The sequence below is a fragment of the Drosophila sulfurigaster genome, chromosome 3 (assembly GCF_023558435.1).
Source record: "Drosophila sulfurigaster albostrigata strain 15112-1811.04 chromosome 3, ASM2355843v2, whole genome shotgun sequence".
In the NCBI taxonomy this organism is placed as follows: Eukaryota; Metazoa; Arthropoda; class Insecta; order Diptera; family Drosophilidae; genus Drosophila; species Drosophila sulfurigaster.
In genome coordinates, this window is record NC_084883.1 from 54,988,138 (window position 1) to 55,015,626 (window position 27,489).

Genomic DNA, 27,489 nt, shown 5'->3' on the forward strand with positions numbered 1-27,489 from the left:
TGGCAATTAATTATGGTCATAGCTTCAGCTCAGTGGCTGACTGGCTGCCTGGCTGGCTGGCATATGTTTATTTACTTAATTTACTTAATGACACACATAACAGAGCACAGCAACAACAACAGAATGTATCTCAAAGATGGGCACGAGTCGCGCACATTTGGGTGAGGTCATCGTGGTTCTATAAAAGCATTTGTATCTCGACGTCTCCCTCTCCATTCTCTATGTGTGTTGTGTCTAATAAATAACATTATTAATTACCAGTGCAATTAACTATAAGTACACCAACATTCGAGCGAGGGACGCAGCGGCGACCCCAAGGCGACAAAGCAGAAGACGACGCCTCAATTTCATCTCATAGATACACACACACACACACTCGCAGTTTGCTGCACTTTGTGACCCAATTTGAATTTTTCACAAGTTTCTTTCTCGCAGTTATTAAGGCAAAATTTTATATTTGTTTTTAGATCGCACTCGTTAAAGTTCTCGCAGAGTTTGCGTCTTCGTTCTTGTGTTTTTTTTTCCTTTTTTAATGGTTCATTTCGTCTCATATTGAGTGATATATGAATGCATTAATCTTTGTTTATGTTTACGATCATATGTTATGGGCGCGTGAGTTGTCTCTGAGTTGTGCTCTGTGCTTTTGAGTATCGAGTTTTATGCAAAACGTTGCAATACGATCGCTTATGTTATTATAACAGGAATTAGGCATATGCACGATTTATGCCAGCTATATAACGTCGTTTTATAGAGCTGAGCATAGATATTAAGTTAAAGATTTGCCCCTTGAAATGATTTACAGCTGCAGTTAAAAGAAAGTTCAACTTAGACGAACAAAAAGATACCTTTTGTCAAGAAAATAGATAAAAATGTATTCACAAAAGTATATACTCTAATATATATGCGTATCAAATTTTATAGATGTACGAAGTTAAAGATTTGAAGATTAAAGAATGCTTTAGTTAGAAGGAAAGTTCCTTTTTGTCAAGCTGTTGCAAGAAAACATTATCACAGTCTTTTGAAAATAAAAACTATACGCAAAACTATGTTATATATTCAATATACATATGAAATTTTATAGATCTGCGAAGAATTTAAGTTACAAATTTGCTGTTTAACGTGAGTATAAATTAGACTTAAGAGAAGAAGATACTTTTTGTATCTTTGCAGCACTTATTAATCATGCAGTTGCCAGATAAAGTTTTCAACAAAATTGTAAACTTGAAAATGCGCCAAGATAAAAATATATACAAGATTTACATATATAGATAGATATAGAAGGTGTTAGTGTGCATCTTTTGTTGTCTGTTCTGTTGTGTTGTGTTCTAGGAACATTGCTTCATTAATCTTTTGGCTTTTCTCTTGTTTCGTGCTGCTTGTTACGCTTTAAATATTGAAACTGTCAAGTGCATAATCATCTGCCTCAGCCAAAGACAAAGACAAGAACAACAACAACTAAAATTACAGGGCAACTAAAAATGTTTCAAACATTTAACCCGAACTGCAGCAGAAGCAGCAAAAGGCGAAAAACTTGACTGCTCCTTGTCTGTTACTGCTTAGACTCGAATGTGTTCTGTGCTCCCCTTTTTTGGTTTTTGGTTGCCTTGCGGCTTGCACTCGTCTGCTGCTGTTGCTGTTGCTGGCTGTGTCACAACGCTTAATCTTTATTAATTACAGTGGAATAATAAGGCAGCAACGACAGAGAGATAGATGGCTGGCTGACTGGCTGGCTGGCATAGAGCTCTGCTCATGTGGCATGGCGCATAGTTTGGCAGCCGCCAGACAACAAGGAGAGTCCCATGCCAGGTCCGTCAACTGATTAATGCCGCAGCCAAAGAGCCAACATGCCACATGCAACACCAACTTTTGGCTGGTGGAATTTTAGCTAGGGTTTTTGTTTGCTTTGCTTTTGGTTTTCTCGGTTTTCGGTTTCTGTTTCTGTTTCTGTGTTTCTAGCTTTTGACTTTTGGGAGCAAGTGCGTTGTAGTTAGCATACGTGGCGTGGCATTCATCAACGTACAACGTACAACGCACAACGCACAACATTCAACGTTCAACGATGGCGTCAACAAATGCCCTCCACATGCAAAACAAGACTCCGAACGCTGCCAAATGCACAGCGGGTCGTCGAGAATAGAGGAAAACGGCATATAAAAGGCGGCAAGGTAAAATTAGATAGCGGAGAACGCGGCTATAAAAACCATTTGATCCTTTTGTGCGACGCACCGCACCGCACCGCCTGTTGTCGACCTTTTTCTCTCTTTCTCTGTCGCCTAATTACGCCTCTATTTTGGGCTAATCAGCAGCATTGACCCCGACCCCGACCCCATCCCCTTAGAGGACAAGGGTCAGCTGCCGTTGTCGTTGCTGCTGCTGTTGTGGCATGTAAATGAGGCAGCTGTAAGTGAAGCGAGAGTAACAAAGTTGCAGCTAAAATAGTCTCGAATGTTTCCATCTCCGATTCCTATTCCGATTGTCAATCAGTTTTCGGGTGCTGTGCAAATATTTGTCAGCATTCTGCGGCCGTTAGCATATTTGCACTTCAACTTAATGCAAATGGAAATAAATGTTTGAGAGCAGCAGCTCAGCAATTAAATATGCGCATAACTGTTGATAATCATCGAATCAATATGCTGACAATTTTCTCACGCACAAAACTCTCTTCTTCTTTTTTTGTGTTGTATCTATCAGATACGCCAGTCGCTCTACAGGACAATGACATCAACATCATCCACAGCATCATCATCATCATCATCATCATCATCGTCATCGTCTTCATCGTGTCGGGGTTCAGATCGAGCGCATGAAGTCAACGAGGCTTAGAAGGGGTTCGAAAATTAAAAGCAGACCAACGAAAAAAAAAAGAAATGAAAGGAAGGGAAAAAGGATTTGTAATTTGAATTTTAAATAGACGTCGCGGCAGGAGCAGTAAAAGTTGCCTGCCTGCTTGTAAATTGTATTTACTGCTGAATTAATTTCGAACATTTATTTTCATTTCTTTTTCCCATTTTCTGTGCATCGATTTCTAAAGGAAATCGCAGTCATCCAACAACTCTTTTTTTCTACTTGCCATCTCTATCCCTCTCACGTGTTTGCTTAGGTTTCTCTATTAAAAAGCAAAACCTTTTTTTATATATCGCTTATATTTTTTGTCCATTCGTTTTTCGGTGTTTTCTTAAAAGTTTCTGACAGGCGCAGTCATATGTAAATATATGCTTGAGAAGCCCAAATGAAGGCGAGTCGCGTCTCAAAAATAAAAAGGGTGTGGCCATATCGAAAGGGCGCAAAGACTCAAGACTCAAGACTCAAGACTCTAGAAGCAAAACACAACTCGCAGCTGCCTTTTAGCTCGGATTTCAATTAATAATTTCCAATGAATGTAACGGTCACAAAAAATCTAGGAGAGTCATTAAGCTACTCAATTGATAAATATATCTTTGTAATTAACTATTAGATTATTATGAAGTCATTTCAGTTTTGTAGATATATTTTAGTTGCATTTCTGACTAATAAGTATTTTGTCAGAATGCAAAGGAGTGTGCTAAAAGTTTAACACAAGTCATAATATCTCCAGGAAGAATGTTCATGAGATGACACGAACTTTGCCAGAAGTCATAATAACTAATTGAGAATGATTCATTTAATAGATAAATATAATTCAATAAAACTATTAAACTATCATGGATTCATTTCATTTATGTGGATGTCTTTTAAATATATACATTTCTGACTAACAAATACTGTGTGAGAATAAACAAGAATTCCCCAGAAGTTAATCAGAAGCCATAGTAACTGTATGAGTATCATTCAGATACTCAATTGATGAATATATGTCGATTTAACTATTAAACTTTAATCGAATCATTTAATTTTGTTATGATATCTTTCAAGTTGCTAAACTTAATATATAATTTGTCAGAATGCGAAAGAGTTTACCAGAAGCTTACTATAAGTTAACGGAATCAATTAAGCTACTTAGTAAGCATAATTCGAATTAACTATTAGATAATAGTTAATTCAATTCAATTAAAATAATTGAAAAAGTCATTTCTAACTAAAGCAACTACATAAATGCAGCAGTTTTATTTAATAATAACTGCTTTATCATTTGTTCTTAGTCAGCTAGAATTTACAATTGAAATGCTTAAATTATGAATTCAGTTGAAAGTTGAATTGTAACTCGCAAAGTTGAATTGAGATTATTTACTAAAAGCCTTTAAAATAAGTGAAATTGCGCAATTTCTAAGGTTTCGCCTACTGTGCAGTTCAGTTCAGTTGAGTTGAGTTGAGGGAATCAATTTAGTTTCGTGTGTGTGGCCTTTGAAGGGATTATCCTGGAGCCAGGCAACGCCCAAGTCCTGTTAGCAGCTCCTGCCAACTGCAATTGCTTCGAATTGCTGCAAAATGCTGAATTGCAGCAATAATATTGCAACTGACATCGATATGTGCCATTTGATTTGCATAATTCTAGCAGTCAGCACACAAAACGCAGGACGATGACAAGGACGAGGTTTGTGCCTAACCCTTCTCCTGTGTGCCCATCCCAAAAAGAGACAGAGTGGTGCGAGAGAGAGAGAGAGAGAGAGAGAAGTTCTGGGCAGGACCTGGGCAACTCGATTCACTCGATGAGTGAACAGCTTAAGCTGCCAACAGCCGCGCCCCCTTTTTTGTTGTATCTCGTTGTCGTTGTCGTTGTCTGTTTGCATTTTTGCAAATTCATCGATAATTGGCAATTTGAAATGGCAACAACAGAGACAACAGACAAAGGCGCGACGTTTGTGTCGTGTGTGTGTGTTTTATACCCGGGGTTGCTTTTCTGACTCTTTGACTTTGCCTTTGCCTTTTACCCCTCGAACGTGTGCGAAAAAGGAAAACAACAAAAAAAAAGAAAAACAATATCGGGTTATGTCAAGGGCGCATTGCATTTTGGCAAACAACAATAAGCGATCACAACAAACCTCTCATAATGCCAGTCGATAATAACTTAATGACGTTTTAATTGCACACAACAACAAGTTAATTAAATTCATTGTCCCTCTCTCTGTATGTGTGTGTGTTTGTGTTTTAGGTCCGCCAGTCAAAAGCAATTCCAATCAATGCCAAATTCGATAACTTGTTGACGGTCGCCAAAAGTGTTGTGTGTGTTGTTGTTGTTGTCTGCACGGTGGCAGCAATTAGTGTCAGGCATTTAATTGCCATACAAAAGATATATAGAAATTATTAAAAATGCATTTAAAAAGCAATACGAATCGAAACGAATCGAGAGATGAGTTGACTTTGAGATTGAATCAAGTCAAGTTTTGTGGAGCTGCATAAGACCAACAAAACCGGACGCAACTTAAGCCCCAAAATGCGAGAAGCCATAAATCGTTGATAATTATTTCACAATGCGGAAAAAATGTCGAGATATTGAAACATTCTCAATTGCACTGACAACTTGTATGACTTTAAGTTTGATACTCGTATTGAGACTTCACTTTCGGGACGCTGTTAAAGTGGTTCCGAAACTCTAACACAACAGACAAATTAATAGCCCACGTCTTGTTGGCAAATGAAATCGATTTGTCTAACATTTCATAGTTGATTTTTTTCGTTGTTGCTGGCAGATTACTTGAAGTCATGATAGATAGACAGAGCCATAGAGATACACAGATATGTATGTTACTTGTTGTAAGACTCGCAATCGAAACATGATCAGATTATTTGATGTATAGTATAAGTTTTTTTTTGCTTTACAGACTTCATGTGTAATAATTTCTAATGAGAATCTTTCGTTTTCAGCACACAAAACTGGCAGAAACTCCTCTTTCGAAGGTAAGCAAAACTACAACACAACAGAACACAACACAACACAGAAAAAAAAGGGCAAAACGCCCCAAAGTGGCAATAACAAAGAGAACAAACATTGCCAACTTTTAGTTTAGTGAAGAGGGAGTGAAGAGTGGGCAGTTCTAAGAGGGGGGAGAGTACTCTTTGGGGGCTTCGAGTCGAGTCTTGGACCTGGTCGACGTCTCGGCGAAACTCTTTCAAGTTTTTTTGACAGCTGCTGTCAAATGTTGAAAGCAAGCCAGGCCCCAGCCCCATATATATGTAGAAGCGAGAGAACAACCATACAGAAATATCTAAAACAAGTCAGCCACAGCTACAGCTACAGACTTGGCCAAGAGTCAGGCATAGAGTCAGTCATGGCCATGGCCCAAAGTGCCCCCAAAGTTTGTGGCCTCCCGCCTCTGTCTCTCTCTCTCTCTCTCTCTCTGTCTCTCCACACTCGCATATCGGAGAACATCTCTATACGAATACACAACATTCTTATAGCCTTCTTTAACTCTCTAAGCAAACTTTTCAAAAATGAAACCAAAACAAAAAGCAAAACCAAAACGAAAACAAAAAAGCAGAAGAAAAGGAGAAAAAACAACAGCAACGAAACATAAAACAATAAAACGATTTTATAGTTTTCATGCACGAAGTCCACGAAATGAAAAATTCTACAATTTAAACTGACATTTAAATTGATAGTTCAAGAGATGCACACGACAGATACCAAGCTAGAAAGAGAGAGGAAGAGAGAGAGAGAGGGATTGAGAGAGAGAAACATACAAAACGAAACGAGACAGCTACTAAGAGAGGAGCGAAAGGGGAACGAGAGGGAGCAGCATAAGCTGAAAAGTATATACTCATATATGATGCCATATAGAGGCGTGGCGGAAGGGGCAGACACACACACACTCGCAGCTGCTGCAATGGGTGACGTACTACAAGTTGTTGTTGCGGCTGCTGCTGCGGCTTTTGGCGGCTGATGATGATGCTGCTGATGTTGCTGCTGATGTGCTGAGCTCCCCATTGTTGTTGCTGTTGCTGTTGCTGTTGCAGTTGTGGTGGCAACAGCAAAATAAAAACAAGTAAGAAAGCTACAGTCGAGTGAGCTCGACTGTGAGATACCCGCTACCCATAGTAAAAAAAAGAAATCTGGAAAATGGGCCCAAAATTGATACTGTAAATTAAAGTCTATTTTATTCTTGCGTATTATAAGTATACTAATTTTATGATACAATATTAATGTTATTGAATACAAAATTGGTTTTTGAAATATGTCGCCGCTCGAATCAGCTCCTGCTTCAATAAAATACTTTTAATTTATTAAAGCAAGACCCAGGGAACACCACGAGGAGGCCATTAAATATAATGGGGTCTTTTTCGAAATCTAATTTCGGCAGACCTACGAGTCGACTTGTGCTGTGTATAAACAACACCATTATTCCCCAAAAAATTGTTGTATATATAAAATCATAATTAATATAAATTAAATTTATAATAATAATGAACAAAAAATTTTGATTTCAAGGACTAAAATTAAAATATTTAAATTAAATTAAATTAAATTAAATTAAATTAAATTAAGTGCAAATACTTTTAGGAATACAAAAAAATCTAAACCTGATCATCAATGCTAACTAAAACACCACTATGATAGCTATAAATTGTCTCATATGTGCGTGCTGTGGCTCTGTTATCCCTAATATTTGAGCACGCCCAATCAATATGTGTATCATAATTGGTTGTGGACGTGTTCAAATCTAACAAAAATCTAAAACTATTAGCTGCCAAAAAATCGAAAACCCTTCTACAATTACTAGATAGCTCCCGTAAACAAAAATTAAAATCTCCTAGCACTACACTACTGCTATCCAAAAATGGAAATCCCTGAAATAAATTTTCAAACTCAGTTTCGAACTTATCCGGAGGATATGTTGGACTTCTATATATAATGAGGAATCCTAAAGACTTATATTTAAACACTGCATACTCGAACACTGCGGAAGCTAAATTATTGGGGTCAGAATAAAATCGTCCGCTTGAGCAGAGACTAACATTCTCAAAAACTTGGTTTTTAGCGAATATAAGAATGCCTCTCTTTGGACGAGATCCACTAGAAGTCGACTGGCAATCAAGACGAATAGCACAACGGTAGCCAGGAATATCATACGATTCATTGGAATATGTTGAAGCCTCAACGAAGAATAGAAATTGAGACTGGAGCATTAACTGATCGGAGCAAATATCAGTAATGTGGCAATGTAAACTTTGTGTATTATGGAATACAGCATTGATTTTAGAATTGTCAAAGAGACAGCTGAAATGGGAATTTAACAATTTTGTGGATCTTAAACTGGCAAGCTCTTGCTCTACCACTGACTTACGGTCAGCTTTCGGGGGCACAAATTGCCCAACAATAAAGAGGCCAGCCGCACTTGTGGCTCTACTACAAGCTACATACAAAGCTTCCCTTTGCATACCAGGAGTTGTGTGGACCACCACGTTGGTATATGTAGCACCCTGACTTTTATGAATAGTTATACCTTCTGCAGGTACAACTGGAAATTGTTTGCGGTCAATAGAAACTTGCTCATTTGAATGGTATTGAAAACTTTTCACAGTTTTCTGAACAGGGTCCAAGAGGGTTCAGCACGATGAGTGCACCTAGATCGAGCATTAGTTCCAACACTTTCATCTAAGAATTTAATCCAAAGAACATGCGGGGAGTTGGATGTGTTAAAACCTATTTCCATAAGAATACCTGAAGCTCCATTAACAAGACCATCTGCAGTATCTATATTGACCGTCATCATGTATTTAGCAGTGGTTTTCAAAATAAGGGTTGTGCAAAGCCCTTGAGTTTGAGATGTTTTGAAATCCTTTACGGATTCCAAGCATCTGGACTTAGCTTCTGAGTTAAGATGTGCAGCTTTAATTGAGTCAAGAGCAGTGGAAATGAACTGCTCCGTAGGTATCGAGTTTAACTTAGCAGTGTTAAAAATATTTGTATCCTCATTACGCAAAACAAATGAATGGCATCATTAGGAAATTGGTCTAAGACCGAAACTCTAGCTCTAAGTAAATTAATGTCATTTATTGTCATTTGACCGGATGCCATGTTATTAAGCGCTAGCGCAAATGCTTGATCGTCTCGTTGTCGCATAATCTCTGTGAGCTCAAAAAACTTAAAAATATCCCACAAAGCAGACCCAAATATAGCACTGTATGGATCATGCGACGATGTAGTGGATTGGAAAATCCATCGATCTCCTACGGGACGTAGTTGTCTGAGATCGCCAAAACAATTACTGAAATTCCTCCAAATGAGGTTTCCCTGTTAGCAAAAATTTGCTTAAGACGAGCATCTAAGTGAGATAACATTTTGGCACCGACCATTGAGATTTCATCAATAATTAAAAGCTTAAGATCTATAAACCTTGAGCGAAGTGTATTCAGTAAATCTGCACCTAAATCTTTAAAGGAGGACCCGGACTGATTCACTGGAAGTGAGAACATGGAATGCAGGGTTGAACCTCCAATTCCAAAAGCTGCTTTACCCGTGGGAGCACACAAAAGTATTTTAGCAGAGGTGGGGTCACAACCTGGCCTACTATTATATAGTTGCGAAAGGGAATGGAAAATAGCTGAAATTAATCTACTCTTGCCAACACCTGCTCCGCCTCCTACAAACTCATAAAATATTTTGTTTTCTTTAGCATTATGCATTACATGCGTGAAATAAGTTTTTTGCTTAAGATTCAAAGATTTAACTATGCTTGCTAAGTCATCACGTGACATAATTGGCGGGAGCTTAATAAGTCGGATGACATTGTCCGAATCTTCTGAAACATTAACGGCATTTAAGTCCAAAACATTTACTTGAGAATTTATTTCAGGGATCGCCAAAGCCCTAAAATGATTATCTAAACTATCTGACTGATCCCGTTCTTCAAAATTTCCCTCAGCTTCTATGGCCCTTCTAAGCACGTCTTCTAAATCCTCTAAAACATTATATTTCCTATACCTAAATCCAATAGATTCTAAGTTTGCTGCATACACGCTTTCACAATTAATACTAAGCAAATCTACCTCTTCATCCCTCCACGGAAAAAATAACATTAAAAGTTCCCTAAAATAGTTCTCTCTGTCAGCATTCAGATTAAACTTCCTAAACCTAATAATTGCTGGTTTGGTCCGTTCCCTAATGAAGCCACTACCATCACGAAGAGCCTGAATTGAATTTCCTAGGACCTCGTTTTCTCCATCACCACCGTCATCTGCATCTTGACGCGCTGACCGACAGGATTTCGCAAAATTATAATTTGCAGCAAAATCGGCTCAACACAGGCCTTCGAGACTATCTGGCCGCTGAATATAATGATCCAGCATTCCCAAAACATAAATATCGGTGGAATCTTCATTCATATTTTGGAGCTGTTGTCTAGATTTGAGCATTCGAACTCTGTGCTCTGGTCGTGACGTATTTATATAAACTTCTGCGTTGCTAGTCTCAGACAAACGCATTCCTAGACAACAGTAGGCGGCTTCCTGAGCAGAAATCTCAGTGCCGGAGATAAATTTGTGGCCAATATGTTGCAGCTTTTGTTTAATGCTGAAGTTGCCTCTGTGAATCTCGTTCACTGCTTCACGCATTAATTTGGAGATTCCTCTTTGGGATTTGTTGATATAATTAATTATATAACTGCAACAGGCATAGAGATCCAATATGAACTGAATATCCATATTGGCCCTTTGCATTGAGAGAATATGTTTATTGTAAGCGTTAACTTTAATGGCTGCAAATGTTCTCTTCAGAAATATTTGGGGCTTTTTCAAACCAGATCTCAATGCATATTTATAGTCCTCGTAGCTGAGGTTTAATTGTTGATGAGATAGGAAATTCTCAAATATGCTTAATTGACTTATTGAGTCAGAATCAAATGGGAAATTTAATAGAGATTGAACTTTTTTCAAATTTTCTTGATGAAGAGAAATGTTTTCAGAGTCTTCAGCCAATGGCTGAAGAATTTCTGTTTGTGGCATGGGAAAATATGGAATACCGAAGCGACAAATAGAGTTACCCCTCACTTCACGCATACAAGAATGCCCGTGATTGTGCTTCTGATATTCAATATACTGAGCTAACTCAGTATCAGTTACATCTGTGGTAATGAATTGGTCAATAAATGAAATGACTGAGGCTATAGACAATTCATTTTCAAAGTCCACAGAGGGAGCATCTTTCAGCCAAAACATGCCATGAATATGAGGCGAACCTCGCTGTTGGAATTCAACACGCCAATAATACTTGACAACGGGATGATTTTCGAAAACGCCCCCCTCCCTCTTCATAATTGTTAAAACCTGACGATATCTATAATCAAAATACCTTGCACAAGTTACAGGATCTGACCTAATCAAACGAGCCTTTTCACTAAAACTAAAATTCGAAGCTTCTTCTTCTGTAACTTGCTGCCTATCTATATTCCCTTCAATAAAACTAATAATTCCGCCCACCGTGTCTCAGCAGCTGACAGAGTGATGAAAAGGTTGGTAGACCGAATTGTCGAATCATCGCCATTACCTTTTTCTTTTCTGCTTCCCAGTGAGCAGGAGACGTGCGAACACCCTTCAGGACCCTATAGCCTTCATCGTGGCGAATAATACTATCTATATGCTCATCGTTGAGAGCGTTAGAGGCTGTAATGGCACGTGAGGCGCTTTGTTTTCTTAAGCAAATTGTAATATTACTACGAATTTGGATCAGCTCTAACTTCTTATAATTGAATAATAATTTGTCAATACGACAACCTCTCCTATCTACATTTCGAAGCTCAGATTTTATAATTGCGGAAAAGCTAAGGGGACAAGTTCTTTTTATGCCAGCATAAATTGTAGGAAATGCCAACTCTTCCGAGTCAGCATCGAGAATCATATCTAGGGGTCGTTGGCCTTCGCCTGGAGCCAGGGTGATTCTCTGCATGGCAGCGGTGTCTATCTGATTATTCTCAAGCAGTGTTTCTTGACCCCCAGGATTGAGCTCCTCTATCTCAGCATCATCCTGATGTGCTGGATTTTCAATTCTTCGCTCAAGTCCTCCACAAATTCTGCGTCTGCTTGAGATGCTATGAAGGGAACAGTTTCAGTTGTATAAGTAGACAACCACTGTTCATTTAAAACTACACTATGTTTTCTGTAAAGTTCTGTATTCGCTAAATACCTAATTGCGTCAGCTATTCTTAAGGGTCTTATGGTTTCGGCCATGAAATCATGGCTATATTCCATTCTACGCTTGAGGTGGAGCTGTACGACCTCGGCTTCATGAAAAGCCCGTGGGAGGGATGTTACGATGTTACTTATGGGTATTGGAACATTAACTACAGCTCCTTTAATTGCACTCTGACGCTCATGACCTAAAGACTTTATAATCATAAATGGAAGACGAGGAGAAATGAGGCGTTCCTCTAATGGAGTGAGGCCTTTAAGGCAATCAGGTAATTGGGGGAAATCTAGTCCATTTGAAATGGAAGTTTTTGGTTTAACACCAGATCTAATTTTGCGGCAACATGTTTTGCAAAAAGTTAAGCAACCGTCAGATGAAGGAAACTGACGCTCAACATCGAAAATCTCCGCAGAAAACTCATAATTGTCTTCAATTATGGTTCTAGGTATCCTACTTACTTGATGAGGAAACCAGAGACCTTTACAAGAAAGGCAAATTTTGTTGGGGCCCAACTTGACAACTCTATTAAAATTCTCAATCAGAGCTTCTATTCTAGTGGGTCTGGGTGAATTCTCTTCCTGAAGACTATTCGCACGTTCCTCTCTATTATGGGCAGCATTTCGACGGTTTTCTGCTAATCTATTTTCAATATTTTCCCTATATTGGCTAACTCTTTGGCTAAGTCGTCTTGAGGCGTCAAATGCTGCTTGTCGCGCTAATAACCGGGCACTTCGACGCGCACCGGTGTTGCGCACCTGTTCAATAATCCTCCTAGTAAGATTATTTCTAGCCTGTGACCTATTAACCCTATCTAGTTCCCTCTCTAATAGACGCCATTCAAGATCTGTCCGTCTCGCTGCCCTTAATGCCGAGTTTCGTCTTTGTTCGTTGGTCCTGTACATTGTATCCCGTCTACGTATATGTCTTCTTAAAGTGTCAGCCTGCTGTTCAGACTCTCTAAATGCTACGTCCGCCCGTCGCTCTCTCATAGATTCAGAGTTCTGAATCCGTTCTACTGTCCTGTACTCTACGTTCTGCCTACGTCTCGATCTTCTTAAAGTGTCAGCCTGTTGTTCAGGCTCTCTAAAAGTTACGTCCACCCGTCGCTCTCTTCTAGATTCAGAGTTCTGAATCCGTTCTACTGTCCTGTATTGTACGTTCTGCCTACGTCTCGATCTTCGTAAAGTGTCAGCCTGCTGCTCAGGCTCTCTAAAAGTTACGTCTGCCCGTCGTTCCCTCCTAAATTCAGAGTTGTGAATCTGCTCTACTGTCCTGTACTGTACGTTACGTCTACGTGTCGATCTACGTACAGTATCAGCCTGCTGTTCAGGCTCTCTAAATGCTACGTCCGCCCGTCGCTCTCTCATAGATTCAGAGTTCTGAATCCGTTCTGCTGTTCTGTACTCTACGTTTTGCCTACGTGTCGATCTTCTTAAAGTATTAGCCTGCTGTTCTGTCTGCCGATACACTGCATTCGTCCGTCGTTGTCTTCTATTTTCTGTATCGTCCGATTGTTCGATTTGTCGATAGTCGGCGTCTGTGCGTCTCAATCTTCTATGGTCTGTATCTGTCGTTTGCTCATTCTGCCTAATTCGTGCTGATCGTCTCCTTACTAAACGTCGCTGACTATTCATAATCTGTTCGCTTTCCCTATATTCCTGATCAGCTCTACGAATCCTCTGCGAACTTGCATTATTTTCCCTCTCTTCTACAACATAATCGTTATTTTCCCTATTTCTTCTATTTCTTAACTGCCTAGAGCGTGCTCTTTGTGATGCAGACTGTCTACTAACGCGTGGCATTTCTACAAAATATCTGCACTTAAATATTATAATTAATAACTATTAGTAATTTTTATATGCTAATTATATATATTAATTAAATCAAATTAGAAGAAAATTGAAAAATTTTACAAATTATTAATTATGAATTTTTACATACGGTGTTTCTCCTAGGGAGGGCACGATGCAAAAGAGATAGCATCGATACACGATACACAATGAACGATTATTTCCCTAAAAATATCGATTTTTATGTATATCGGTATTTGCAAAATAAAACATCGATGCATTCCTTAGCATCGGTGTCAATAAGATTATTAGAAAATGTCGCCCAAAAAATCAATGCTGGGTGCATCATTGAGTTTTGTAATAAATTGTAATAAATTTAAAAAAATGGAATAAAACGTTTCTAGTTACTATATTTTCAAACAAAGAGATAATTATTTATTTCCATATCCGATATATATTCTTGGTTTGACACTCCAATACAATCTGTGTAATTTAACACAAATATAATACTAAATACACATACAATATTGCAATATTGTAAAATTATGCGACTGATTTATTATCAAGCATCGATATATCGCGTAAAATCGATATCGATAAGACCATCGTAAAATATACCTACAAAAATCGATATATCGGTGCACGATCTATCGATACTTTCAGCAGCATTATTGCGTAGACATTGGCGACACAGAATAAAAAGCTAATACTCTGCACCAGCACAAAGTTGAAATGTCATTATGTTCACTTATCTGAATATCCCCTCGCAATGCCCAAAATCGAAATACCGTTCAAATCAAACATTTGCACTGAAAATTGCGTTCTTTTCGTTTTGACTTTTACCGCTAAAAAACCGTTACATTTTTGAACATAACGGACAAATGCAAATATATGTATATGTACATGTATACGTACGCGTGCATTCACATGCATACATAAATACACACACATGTAACTATGTGTGTAAATACGCGTTATTGTTGCATTAAAGCGGCTAATAATTATTACCATTTATTAAAATTGCTTCTCGAATATCTAATAAGATTATTTTCCGATCACAATCAAGAACTGTTAAGAATATTTAGTTGGTCTAGTTGGTCAACCAAATGAGGCATGCTGCAGCAGCCGTTTGTCGCCATAATAACTTTAACAGGGGTGGAAGTGGGCGTGGTAAACCAACTTGATCTGAATTATTGTATATAGCATTAAAAAAAAAAATTATGAGTCCCGACCGGGACTCGAACCGGCGCACCACCAAATGTTGGGCTTGTACACTACCAGCACCAATATAGTCGAGCATGTAGATATATAAACGCATACATACATACAAACGAAAGCATAGCAGGCGTTTTTGCCCATACAAAAGTATTTCTTTAAAAATAAAAAAAAAAAAGTTTGTACCCTGAGCGGGTTCGAGTTCGAACCCGAGAACCACAACATGCCCGGCTTGCACTCTACCACCTGAGCTATCGCATTGCTTGTAAATCCTCTATGCATACCGACATTAATATAGGCAAACATGTATATACGTATACGCATACATAGAATACATACATAGCAGGCGTTTTTGCCCATACAAAAGTATTTCTTTATAATTATTGTTTATAATTATTTATTTATAATTATTATTTATAATTATTTATTTATAATTATTATTTATAATTATTATTTATAATTATTATATATAATTGTTGAAAATACGATAAAAAAAAAAGTTTGTACTCCGAGCGGGCTCGAACCCGAGTTCCCCGAGTACCTCGAGTACCACATCACATTGGGCTTGCACTCTACCAACAGAGCTATCGCATTGCTCTATGCATACAGATACAAATATAGAGGCGAACATGTATATACGTATACGCATACATACAACACACACATAGAAGGCGTTTTTGCCCATATAAAACTATTTCTTTAATAACTTAAACAATTTTTATCTGATCGCAACGAATTTCTCAGGAATTATAACTACTGTTGTAATTATTGTATATACCAAAATTCGCAACTCTAGCTTTAAAATTACGCTTGTTATTCGATTTTTTTGATTTGCGGGGGCGGAAGTGGGCGTGGCAAAAATTTGAAACAAACTTGATCTGCGTGCAAACATAACACATGGTGTCGAAAAAAAATTATTGCTCTATCTCTTATAGTCTCTGAGATCTAGGTGTTCATACGGACAGACAGACGGACACACAGACGGACAGACGGACAGACACACAGACGGACAGACGGACATGGCTAGATCGTCTCGGCTGTTGACGCTGATCAAGAATATATATACTTTATAGGGTCGGAGATGCCTCCTTCTACCTGTTACATACATTTCCTGCCGGCACAAAGTTATAATACCCTTCTACCCTATGGGTAGCGGGTATAAAAACAAAACAAATTCATACAAATATTTCAACTTGAATTGCAGTCTCTGGGAAAAATAATAAAGAAAAACAAAACAGCAAAAAAAATATAATTTAAAGCGAGAAAGTGCAAAGACAAAAGAGTGTTTGCAGCAAATTTGATAAAAAGAAATACAAAATTAAAGCACAATATTTTCGGATTCAACAGGAAACAAAACAAGCAGAAAATATCTAAAAGGGTTTTAAGAGATTTTTGTGTAGAAAGGTGATTAAAATTACTAGCAGCAGTTGTATTAGCGACATACAAAAATAAAATCAAAAATTTTATGAAAACAAAATATAAACTAAAGCATATATGAAATGTGGTATAATGAATTTATGCATTATGCATTTATATAATATACACTCAATCAATAATTTTTTTAAGTGAAACATATAAAAGGATTTTAAGAGGTTTATTGTAATATACCTAAATATAAAAAAAACTTGCAAAAATAACTATAATTCAAGTGAGAAAGAACTGAAATAAAATTAAATGTGAAATAGACCAATCTGAAATGAAACAAGTAAGAAAATATACCAAATATACCAAATTAATATACCGCAAAAATAATAAAACAAGTAAGAAAGTTACAGTCGAGTGTGCTCGACTGTGAGATACCCGCTACCCATTTTTAATAAGGGCAAAATATTGTGGTATTATTTTCAAAATATACCGAAAATACTAAAAAATACTAAAAATATACCAAATGGTATGTTTGGTATACCGATACAGCACACCATTCAAAATATACCATAGACGGCACAATGTACCAGATTGTCGGCCAAAGCAACTAAGAGCCCTAGTAAGTGGGCGTTTTTGCCCATACAAAAGTATTTCTTTAATAACTTCCACAATTTTTATCTGATCGCAACCAAATTTTCAGGAATCATAACTACTATAGTAATTATACTATATACCAAAATTCACAGCTCTAGCTTTAAATTTACGCTTGTTTTTCGATTTTTTTGGTTTGCGGGGGCGGAAGTGGGCGTGGCAAAAATTTGAAACAAACTTGATCTGCGTGCAAACATAGCAAATACTGTCGAAAAAAAATTATAGCTCTATCTCTTATAGTCTCTGAGATCTAGGTGTTCATACGGACAGACGGACGGACACACAGACGGACAGACGGACAGACACACAGACGGACAGACGGACATGGCTAGATCGTCTCGGCTGTTGACGCTGATCAAGAATATATATACTTTATAGGGTCGGAGATGCCTCCTTCTGCCTGTTACATACATTTCCTGCCGGCACAAAGTTATAATACCCTTCTACCCTATGGGTAGCGGGTATAAATATGCCGAATGCTATCTGTGAGATAGTACAACGTGAAAAATATACCATTGAGTGAAAAATATACCACATTGGCACGCAAAATATACCATAGAGTGAAAAATATACGACATTGGGCCGCAAAATATACCATAGAGTGAAAAATATACCACATTGTCACGCAAAATATGCCATAGACTGCAAAATAAACCAGATTTTCAGGCAATGCAACTAAGATTCGTAGCAAGTAAAGGTTTACGGACATGGCCATATCGTCTCGGCTGTTGATCATGAAAAGAAAGAAAGAAGAGAACTCAAAATATATTTTCTAAGGCAGAATATATCTAAAAGGGTTTTAAGAGCATTTTCGCCACATTTTTTTTGAACAGCTTTTAAAAATAAAGTAAACTCGAAAATTCTTTGAAAACAGGTTGAATCAGTTTGACATGTAATTCAAGAAATTAACTATAATTTTGGAATGCAATTACAAGGTAAAAGCTTTCATATTTCAAGCGTTGTCGGCAAGTTCTATTGAGTCACAGAGAGTTGGAAAAACTCTATAAAATGTATAGTATTAGATATATGCTATAAATCATTTGTTGGCTGGTTGTGGCAACCAACAGCGGTTACGCGATACATATTAAGCGTGTTACCAAACATACGTACATATTATCTAACACATTGCTCGGCACACATAATATTTGTTAAATAAACATTGCATTTCCACAGTTTGCATTCGCATTTTCAAGTATAAAAAGCGAATGCGATTGCGATTCGAATCGGCAATCGAAATCAAAATCACAATCGCAAAACGCGATCTAAACTCGAAATGCGAAATCGAAAACCAAATAAATATGGCAAGATGTATCTGTAGATGTAAATGTATCTGCAAGCAAGCAAATGTATCTGTATCTGTTTCTGTTTCTGTGTGTTTGGCCTGCCAACTCGCACTCGACATTGTTGTCAACAGTTGTTGCCGCCTTTGTCCCGTTGCGTGAGCGCTATCAGCCAAGCTGAGACCGAGACTGAGATGAATGTTGAGATACTCGCAACTTGCGACTTGCGACTTCGCGGCGCATAGTTTGTACTCTGCACTAATCTTATAATTAGCATTCTTGGCAGATAACAACAACAAAAAAAACAGCGAGCGTTGCTCGTTGCTCGTTGCTCGCTTGGACTACAAATAACAAACACGTTGCAATTACGAGTACAACAGCAACATCAACAGCAACAGCAACTCGACTTGAGCCAAAGTCGAAGTCGAAGTCGAAGTGGAGTCGACTGTTAATCGGATTGCATGATAACTGCACATTAATTAAAAAAAATCAACTAATACTTTTATGAAACGAAACAGTGCTAATTGAATTATTGCTGCCATGCACTCGCCTCGTTTGCTTTCATTTCATTTCGTTTCGTTTCGTTCACTCATTTTCCCCTCTTCTTGGTTGTTGTTGCTCGTTTAATTGGAACTTTGCTCTCTCACTCCCAAAACTGAAATTTAGAACCTAACGAATCCCGCACCCGCAGCGACATATTGCTTACGTTTCCAGGAAGACTTAAAAATGCCAAAACCGAAAAAGAGACTCGCAGACTTAGAGAGTCAGAGAGAGAGAGAAAGAGAGAATGCGAGTGTACTCTAAGTTTTTGGGATATATGCCGACTTCTAACGGTAACCAGCTAAAGCCTGCTCAAACCAGTCGAAGTTCAATTTTTTGGGCAATCCATAAACCAACCCAGCAACAACAACAACAACAGCAACAGCAACAAGAATGTCAAGCTCAGTTTTCAATTGCAACTACGAGGCTCATATGTTGTGCCTCCTGCTTATTTTCTTTCCCTCTTTTTTGTGTTTTTTTTTTTGGCATGTAATCCGAGAGCAACTCGAACAGCAGCAGCAACGAAAACAACGACAACAACGGCAACAATTTAAAGAGGTAGCCAAGTAAGCAAAGCAAACATTGTTTTTGGGGCAGAAAAGTGCGGGCTTAGTCATTTGGTTTGCTGCTCTTGCTCCTTTCATGGCCCGGCATATTAGTTTTCAAGTCTCTCGCATTCGCATTCGCATTGTTGTTCACTCTGATGAGCCAACGAACACGAAAGACCGAAAGAACAACAACAACTACGGACAACTACGGACAACTGGCAACTGGCAAAAGACGAGCCCAAACACAACAAAATTGACAATGGACGTTGACGCTCAAGTATCTGCAAGTGCACGCAATGTATGAGTACGTTTTGTATCTTCTAGATACATGCAACGAACTGTGCAAAGGCTAACACACAAAAGGGCTGACAAAGGGATGAGGGAGGGGGCGGCATTTTGAATTAAGGCGTTGCAGACATTTCAACAGCATGTCGCTTCATTTAAGTTTTTTGCATCAATGCACTCGTGACAATTTGTCATCAAAAAGAACAACAGCAGCGAACAAGATATCATAGCAAAATGTATTCTGACGTTCTGCCATATTATTTTAAATTAATAATAAAAAAACAGATAAAGTGAAAGAGAGAGAGAAAAGTAAATGCCAGAGATTACTAATTTTGAGTTTTTACGAGCGAGAAAATTTAAGAACTGCATATAAACAATCCGTTTCTTTATCTACCAAAATTTGTTGTAATCTCTAACCTCTTCTCTTCTTGATTTAATAGCCGCAACACTTGAGTAGCTTAATGAAAGCCTAATTACATGAATATAAAAGCCATCTTTGGTCAACTTTGTGTGTGTGGTCTTTCCATATGGCGACGACCTCTCGCTGTGCGTTTCCGTACGCATCATGGGAATGGGAATGGGAATGAAAAAACAAAGTCAGAGTAATAATAATAAAAATAATAAAGAACAGGCAGCTAAATGTCAGCTGTGTGTTGCCCACTTAAACTTAAACTTATGCATATTTATATAATTCATTTTTAAATATTTAAAAATCTCCCATCAACAGCAGTGGCAAACCATGCTCGTACTATATATTAAATATCAAGATTTTATGATGCATAATGCGAGCGGAGAAAGAGAAACAGAAAGAGAGAGAGAAGGTGGATTTTTATTACCAATAATTTTGAAATTTGTTGCGACGAGTGCAAGCATTCAACTCGTTATAAATATAACCACAGATCGACATATATATATATATGTATATATTTATATATACACACACACATACACACATCGATGTGAGTGTGCAAGTGAATTGATTGTAAAGCCGCCCGGCCCCGTCCAACGCGATTATTTACGGTTTATTTTCAACGCTTCAGAAATAAACATGAGAGTAAAAAAAAACAACACAAAAAAAAAGCGCAACATGAATTTGTGTTTGTTTTTGTTGTATTTTGGGTTGGGAACAAAAATATTGCATACTAATTTTAATATGTAAGACGCGGGCTTTGAAGGCGCATCCAAGCCAAAAATAGATGTCAAGTGAAATGAACAAGAAAGAAAGCCAACATGTGTAAAGAGGAAGGTAGAAGATTCTTTATTTATTTATTTCTGTTTTTTTGTGGCATGCTGTTGCTGCTGCTGTGGCAAAAGTGTCAAGCGACGACGCAGCGCGTGTATTTTCGAATTTGTTGGCAGGTGGAAGCAACGACAAGTGCCCCAAAAGCGGGCCCCAACTGCATTCATATTTCAATATTTTGTTGCTCGTTTGCTTTTATTTGTTGTTTTCCATATTTATAAATAGCCAACGCTGCTTTAGTCTTCTTCTTCTTCTTCTCTGCTACTGCTGCAGGGAAAACAGTGAAAATTAATTTCCACATAATTTTTATGAGGCAATTACTCATCGACACACTGTGTGTGTGTTGTTATTTTATTAGTTGTGCATTTAAATAGAATTTGGCCAAGAATTCTGTTGTTTGTTGATTACACATGACGTATACGCAATTTCAATGCCCATGCGAATTCATGCTCTCTTTATGCCCCATTCTTATTCTGTGTTGAATAATTAATGAATTGGGCAAACTGTCAGCTTATTATCCCCGTTTCTTTGGACTCTTTGCAATCATAGGGTATTCATATGCCCATTACTGGCTACATAATTACGCAGACACGCCCCACTAAATATATTTTTAAGAGTAATACACCACGACTATCGTCGACTATCAACTATTCATGTGACGTGTGGCAGTTGCAGTTCCATTTCTTTTTTCTACATTTTGTGGAAATGTGTTGTAATTATTTGGAAATGCTTTCTAGCGATAATTGCGGGTGCCACATTTTATATATTTTCTGTTTTTTATACCCGCTACCCATAGGGTAGAAGGGTATTATAACTTTGTGCCGGCAGGAAATGTATGTAACAGGTAGAAGGAGGCATCTCCGACCCTATAAAGTATATATATTCTTGATCAGCGTCAACAGCCGAGACGATATAGCCATGTCCGTCTGTCCGTCTGTCCGTCTGTGTGTCTGTGTGTCTGTCCGTCCGTCCGTATGAACACCTAGATCTCAGAGACTATAAGAGATAGAGCTATAATTTTTTTTCGACAACATTTGTTATGTTTGCACGCAGATCAAGTTTGTTTCAAATTTTTGCCACGCCCACTTCCGCCCCCGCAAAACAAAAAAATCGAATAACAAGCGTAATTTTAAAGCTAGAGTTCCGAATTTTGGTATATATAATAACTACTATAGTAGTTATGATTTCTGAAAATTTGGTTGCGATCAGATAAAAATTGTCGAAGTTATAAAAGAAATATTTTTGTATGGGCAAAAACGCCTACTTACTAGGGGTCTTAGTTGCTTTGGCTGACAATCTGGTATATTGTGCCGTCTATGGTATATTTTGAATGCGGTACTATGTCTATATACCAAATATACCATTTGGTATATTTTTAGTATTTTTGCAGTATATTCGGTATATTTTGAGAAAATACCGCATATTATATTTCTTTTATTCAAAATGGGTAGCGGGTATCTCACAGTCGAGTACACTCGACTGTAGCTTTCTTACTTGTTTTTTTTTCTTTTCTCTCGCGTTCTGTGTGTACTATTTGTCTTTGAGTTGAGGTTCGTTTGTTCTTCAGCTGGTTTTTTGTCAAATTATACAACATTTATCATCAATTATCGCAGCGCTTGGCTTGAGAAATGCCTGTCCTATGTGACGCACGCGAGAATATCGCTATGAATATGACAGAGTGAGAGTGTGTGTGTGTTAGTGTGTGTGTGCGACATCGTGTCATGAAATTGAATAAGCAAATGACGTGCTGAATGCCAGTTGAAATACGTTTTTGTTGTTCTTCTTCTCTTTGCGCGTTGCCGTGTGGCATTCACCTCAGCCGTGGGGCAACCGCAAAACGCAGTTTAAATGTGCTCTCGCTATAGTATAGATACAAATGTATCTAAATATATATTATATATTTGTGTGTACTTGTAACTGTTACATTTCATGCCAAAATGTAGACAATTGTCAATTTGTGGCAGCCACAGAACGTTTCAAACACCCCTTTTAGCGACAGAAAAAAAAGCACTTGACTGCGAATGTATCTCACAGATACATAGATACTCGTATGTATGTATGTATGTATGCGACGCACATGCTAAACGAATGTTGACAAACAATTATTATTTTATTATTATTTGTTTGTCTGGCGTATGTTTTGGCTTCGACTGCGGCTTCGGCTTCGGCTTCAGCTTTCCCTTCGCCTCGATGGTTGTTCTGTCAGTCCATCCATCCATCCATCTATCTATCTATCCAACTGTCTCTCTGTCTGCTCGTTGTCAGTTAGTTCGCATGACTCCAGAATTGAGCGTCAGTTGTCGTCAGTCCGTCTGCCTCGCTCTCGCTCTATTATCTGCTGTTTGTTTATTTGCCTAACTGCTTTTGTAATACGATTCGTTCGTTCGTTCGTTCGTTCGTACATCGCACAATATTTGCACTGTTGATTATTTTTTATTAATATTTGTATCATTGTTTGAACAAATTTCCACATGCAATGCTGTTCTCTTTCCACAACTAAAATTAGCGTAAACCAACATGTGAGAGAGCGCAAAGTTGGTAAATATAAATAAACAAACTTTGACAGTTGCAAATCAACATTGAATTTGTTCGTTTCTTTTTTCTTTTTCTGTTATCATCGCCACACTAATTGTGGGCACAATTTTAATGAAGTTTTCAACTGTCACTCAGCTGACAGGCTTCTCACCTGCTCCGTTCTTGTTGTTGTTGTCGTTAGTGGGGGAGTTGGGAATGTGCAACATGTTGCAAGATCATCTAACAAGTCTCACAAATTGATTCTATGAGAGGCTGCCATACACTTTTCCAGCTCAAGCGTGTCTAATAACTTAATTCGTTGCGTTGCGTTGCGTTTCGTTTCGTATTCGTGGAAATGCATTGAGAGAGTATCATGGGCAAGCATTTTCCTTCTCAGTTGCTCAGATAGACAAAACTTCGGGCGTATCTAAACACAGAAATCTAAAGCTTAATGGCTCATTAAAATAAAAAAAAAACAACAGAGAAAAACACTAAAGAAGAAGAGGCAGCAAGTGGGGCACACACAAACACACACACAGACATAGACACACAGAGTATCTGTGTTTTGATTACAAATTTATTGTTGGTAATATGAATAAAAAATGAAAATGAAAATTCTTTATATCTCGCCACTCGACTGAGACTCGAACTCTAGGCTGGCTGCTAATTATGCATGCCACATATGCGGAGGCAGCCAAGCGCTCTCTCTCTCTCGCTCTCCCTCTCTTTCGCTCCCCATTAGAAATGCAATGCGATGCAAAAAACAGAGAAAAATAGAAAAAAATAGAAAGGAATTATAATAATAATGCATCAACAAAATAATGAAAAATACAAACAGCGAATCACGCAGTTGGCCTACGAAATGAGCGCCAACATTCGCATCGTGTGAATTTCAATTAAACTAGCGGCAACAGTAGCTGCTTGCAACATCGACTGCAACAGCAACAGCAACAGCAACAGTTAGACGCACTGAGAGTCATGAGCTTACTGCTAATTAAATGCAGCATATGCTGCTAATTAAATTTATGGGCCCGTCGCAGCACAGCTCTGATTATCAAAAATTATTTATGCAAAATCTGACAGGAAATAGCTGCGAGCAACCGACTGCCAACAGCCAACTGGCAACTGGCAACTGGCAACTGGCGATGCATGGCTGATAAAGATAAAGCCGCAAGCCAACAATGTGAACTGCAACTGCAACTCTATCTAGTTGCAACTCCATCTACACAACTCCGAAGCTGGCTAATTTAATTGTACATAGTTTTTGGTTGCATATTTAATTATGTTTCACTTGCAACTAGCTGAGGTTGCTGTCAGCTCGGTTGCTGCTGCTGCTGGGGTGCATATTATGGCCATGGCTAATAAAACAGCCTGTTGCACGATGACTGTACTTTCAAGCTTGTTTGCACAACCCCAAAGTCAGTCTCAGTCTCAGATATTATCTAGATTGAGCTATTATTTAAGCACAGTCATCGGCATCGAGTATCTAACGCAAAGTCTATATTTAGTTGGCCAACCAAATGGAGTTCTTTTTTCTTCAAATTGCCATTCGCATTCGATTATAACAATTATTGTAATCATAGCCTCTGGCTTGTGTTTGATCTACACACTCAACAGATACTTTAATTCAAGTAACTTCAAGCTAACAATCAATTTTGTGGCGTCTTCAATTTGCATTTGAATTCTTTGTGAATTGTTTTGAATAAAGAACTATGCTTTACATTTAACAGATACTAATTATGATGCGTCTTCAATTTGCATTTGCATTGTTTTAAATAAAGAACTATAATTTGTATCTATCAGGTACTAATTATGATGCGTCTTCAATTTGCTCTTTAATTTTAACAAAAGTTTAAAAGTCTAGCTATACGATGGGAATCATTTTGAATATATGATAACTAACGAACTAACTAACTACTTGATCTATGTATTGTTTTAAAACATATACTTAAACTCAAGTAACTTCTATATAATAAACAATTGTGCTGCGTCTTCAATTTGCATTTCAATTCTTTGGGAATTGTTTTGAATAAAGAACTACATTTTGTATTTAGCAGATACTAATTATCATGTGTCTTCAATTTGCATTTTAATTATCAAATGTATGTTGTTTAGCTTCCCTGCAATTGAATGGGAAGCATCTACAATATAATATATCTAACATTCATTAGTTTATGAGTAGCAGATAATTCAATTTAAGGAACTTCTTTTTGAATTTCAATTTTGAATATATCTTTAAGTATGAAACTCTCCAAGCCTCACTAGTTTATCAAGAGTTGTATTAAGAAGGTATATTACTAAGTCTTCCATCTAAATTTGAATCAACAAAAACTTAGTTCTAATATCTCTTTTAGTCACTCTTCAATCAATTGAGAATTTTTTATAATTTAAAACCAACTTTATCCTATAAAAAAACACCCTTTTCTTTATGATTCTATTACTTGATATTTTTGTATATTTTATTTAACAGATATAGTAATTCAAGTAAGTTCGGTTTGAATTTGAATGGAAATGTATTTTTAAGATACACATTCTAGGCATAAATCGATTGTGCTAAGTCTTCGATTTGAATTGTAATTAACAACAACTTAGTTGCAATATATTTCTTAGTCACTCTTCAATCTATTGGGAATTGTTTGGCATTTATAAGCAACTTTTTCCTCTACAAAAACTCAGCTTAGTTTATGAGTTTATTACTCAATCTATATATTGTATTTATTATGCGGAATTGTATCACTCGATTGACTTGCCAATCGCTTTGTGCATTCCTCAATGCGTTTGCTTGCTCGCATGATTCTATGAATGACAAATCCCACACGCAGGCAGGCAGGCACAAATAGATACATATGTATCTATGAGATACTCGTGTTTCTCTCTCTATCTCTGTGGCTCAGCAATGTATGGCAAACACTTGCACTATGCGCATAATCGACCAAGTAAAAAACAAACGAAACTCTTACATATTTATTGTGCCAAGGCGACGAGCCACACGAAATGACTCAGCATCGAATGTTGATGTTGTTGTTGAAGAGGGGCAAAAATTCCACTGCTGCTGATGTCTTTATACTTATACTTCACGTATACACGTATGTCCACTCTGGTCAGCGTGTGTGTGTGTGTGTGTTTAATTCATTAAATTAAAATTAATGTTTATTTACGCGCAATTTTACAGCGTGCCTGAAATGTGGCGTTGCTGGCCAAAAGTATTGCCAACGGAGCATAAATTAAAATATATTACAAGCAGCAGCAACAACAAGTGAAACTTCAGCCCAAAAACTTGTTGTTGCCATTTAAAATTAGCAACTGCAGCAGCAGCAGCAACAGCAACAGCAGCAACATCATTATTATTATTATTAGCAACATGAGCAACAACAACAACAATAACAAGTGCAGTTGTATCTGTATCTGACAGATACACTCGCAGAGCGTTTCCTTTCTGTGTGCGCTTATCTGCACATTGGAAATCTCGCATTTGCTTTTCATTTCACATTTAGCCGTTGGCTGCTGCCGTTGCCGTTGTTGCCGCCGTTGTTGCTGCTGCTGCCTTTTGCCTTTTTTGCGTAATTTAATTAGTATTCTGTGGCCAGAAATCCGATATTGTTTATGGCTCGGCTTTTGCACTGACATTGATTGACAGCAAATAGTATAATTTCAGTATCTACACTCGTCTCTCCCTCTCTTCTCTCTGTGTGTGTTTGTATCTGTATCTTTGCATCAAGATGACATTTCATAAAGTCTTCGCTTCGTTGTTGTAGCTAATGGGCTAATGGTGCCCAATAATTTTCGTGCTGCAGCTGCAACTGCAACGACCCATTTTAATCAGTGGCAAAACATGAGCTCACACAATCAGTTGGCGATCAAATCAATTTTGGATCACACTGTCAACACAGTTTTGTTGCACCAATGCAATCCAATCGCCACTCAGAGGCGTCGCTTCCAAAAGGGGGCCACGTAATCACCTGATAAAGTTTTGAATTCGAATTGAGTCACGTTTCTTGTCTTCTCTCACGAATGGTGAGTCAAT

At 37.8% G+C, this 27,489-nt stretch overlaps 1 protein-coding gene across 7 annotated transcripts in view; it reads left to right on the plus strand.

Moving 5' to 3' along the window:
• LOC133843220 (uncharacterized) overlaps window positions 1-27,489 on the plus strand; it is a 54,502-nt gene that overhangs the window by 23,733 nt on the left and 3,280 nt on the right. For 5 of the 7 annotated variants that reach the window (XR_009894485.1, XR_009894483.1, XR_009894484.1 and 2 more), the window contains one exon: window positions 5,782-5,814. The exons of 1 other annotated variant lie outside the window; for it this stretch is intronic. Coding sequence is in view for 3 of the 6 variants with exons in the window: in XM_062276660.1 (XP_062132644.1) it covers window positions 5,782-5,814 (33 nt within the window). In the remaining 3 variants the exon portion in view is untranslated. Of the gene's footprint in view, window positions 1-2,691; window positions 3,873-5,781; window positions 5,815-27,489 lie in introns of those variants that run through there. One more of the 7 variants, XM_062276664.1, reaches the window with a different exon arrangement.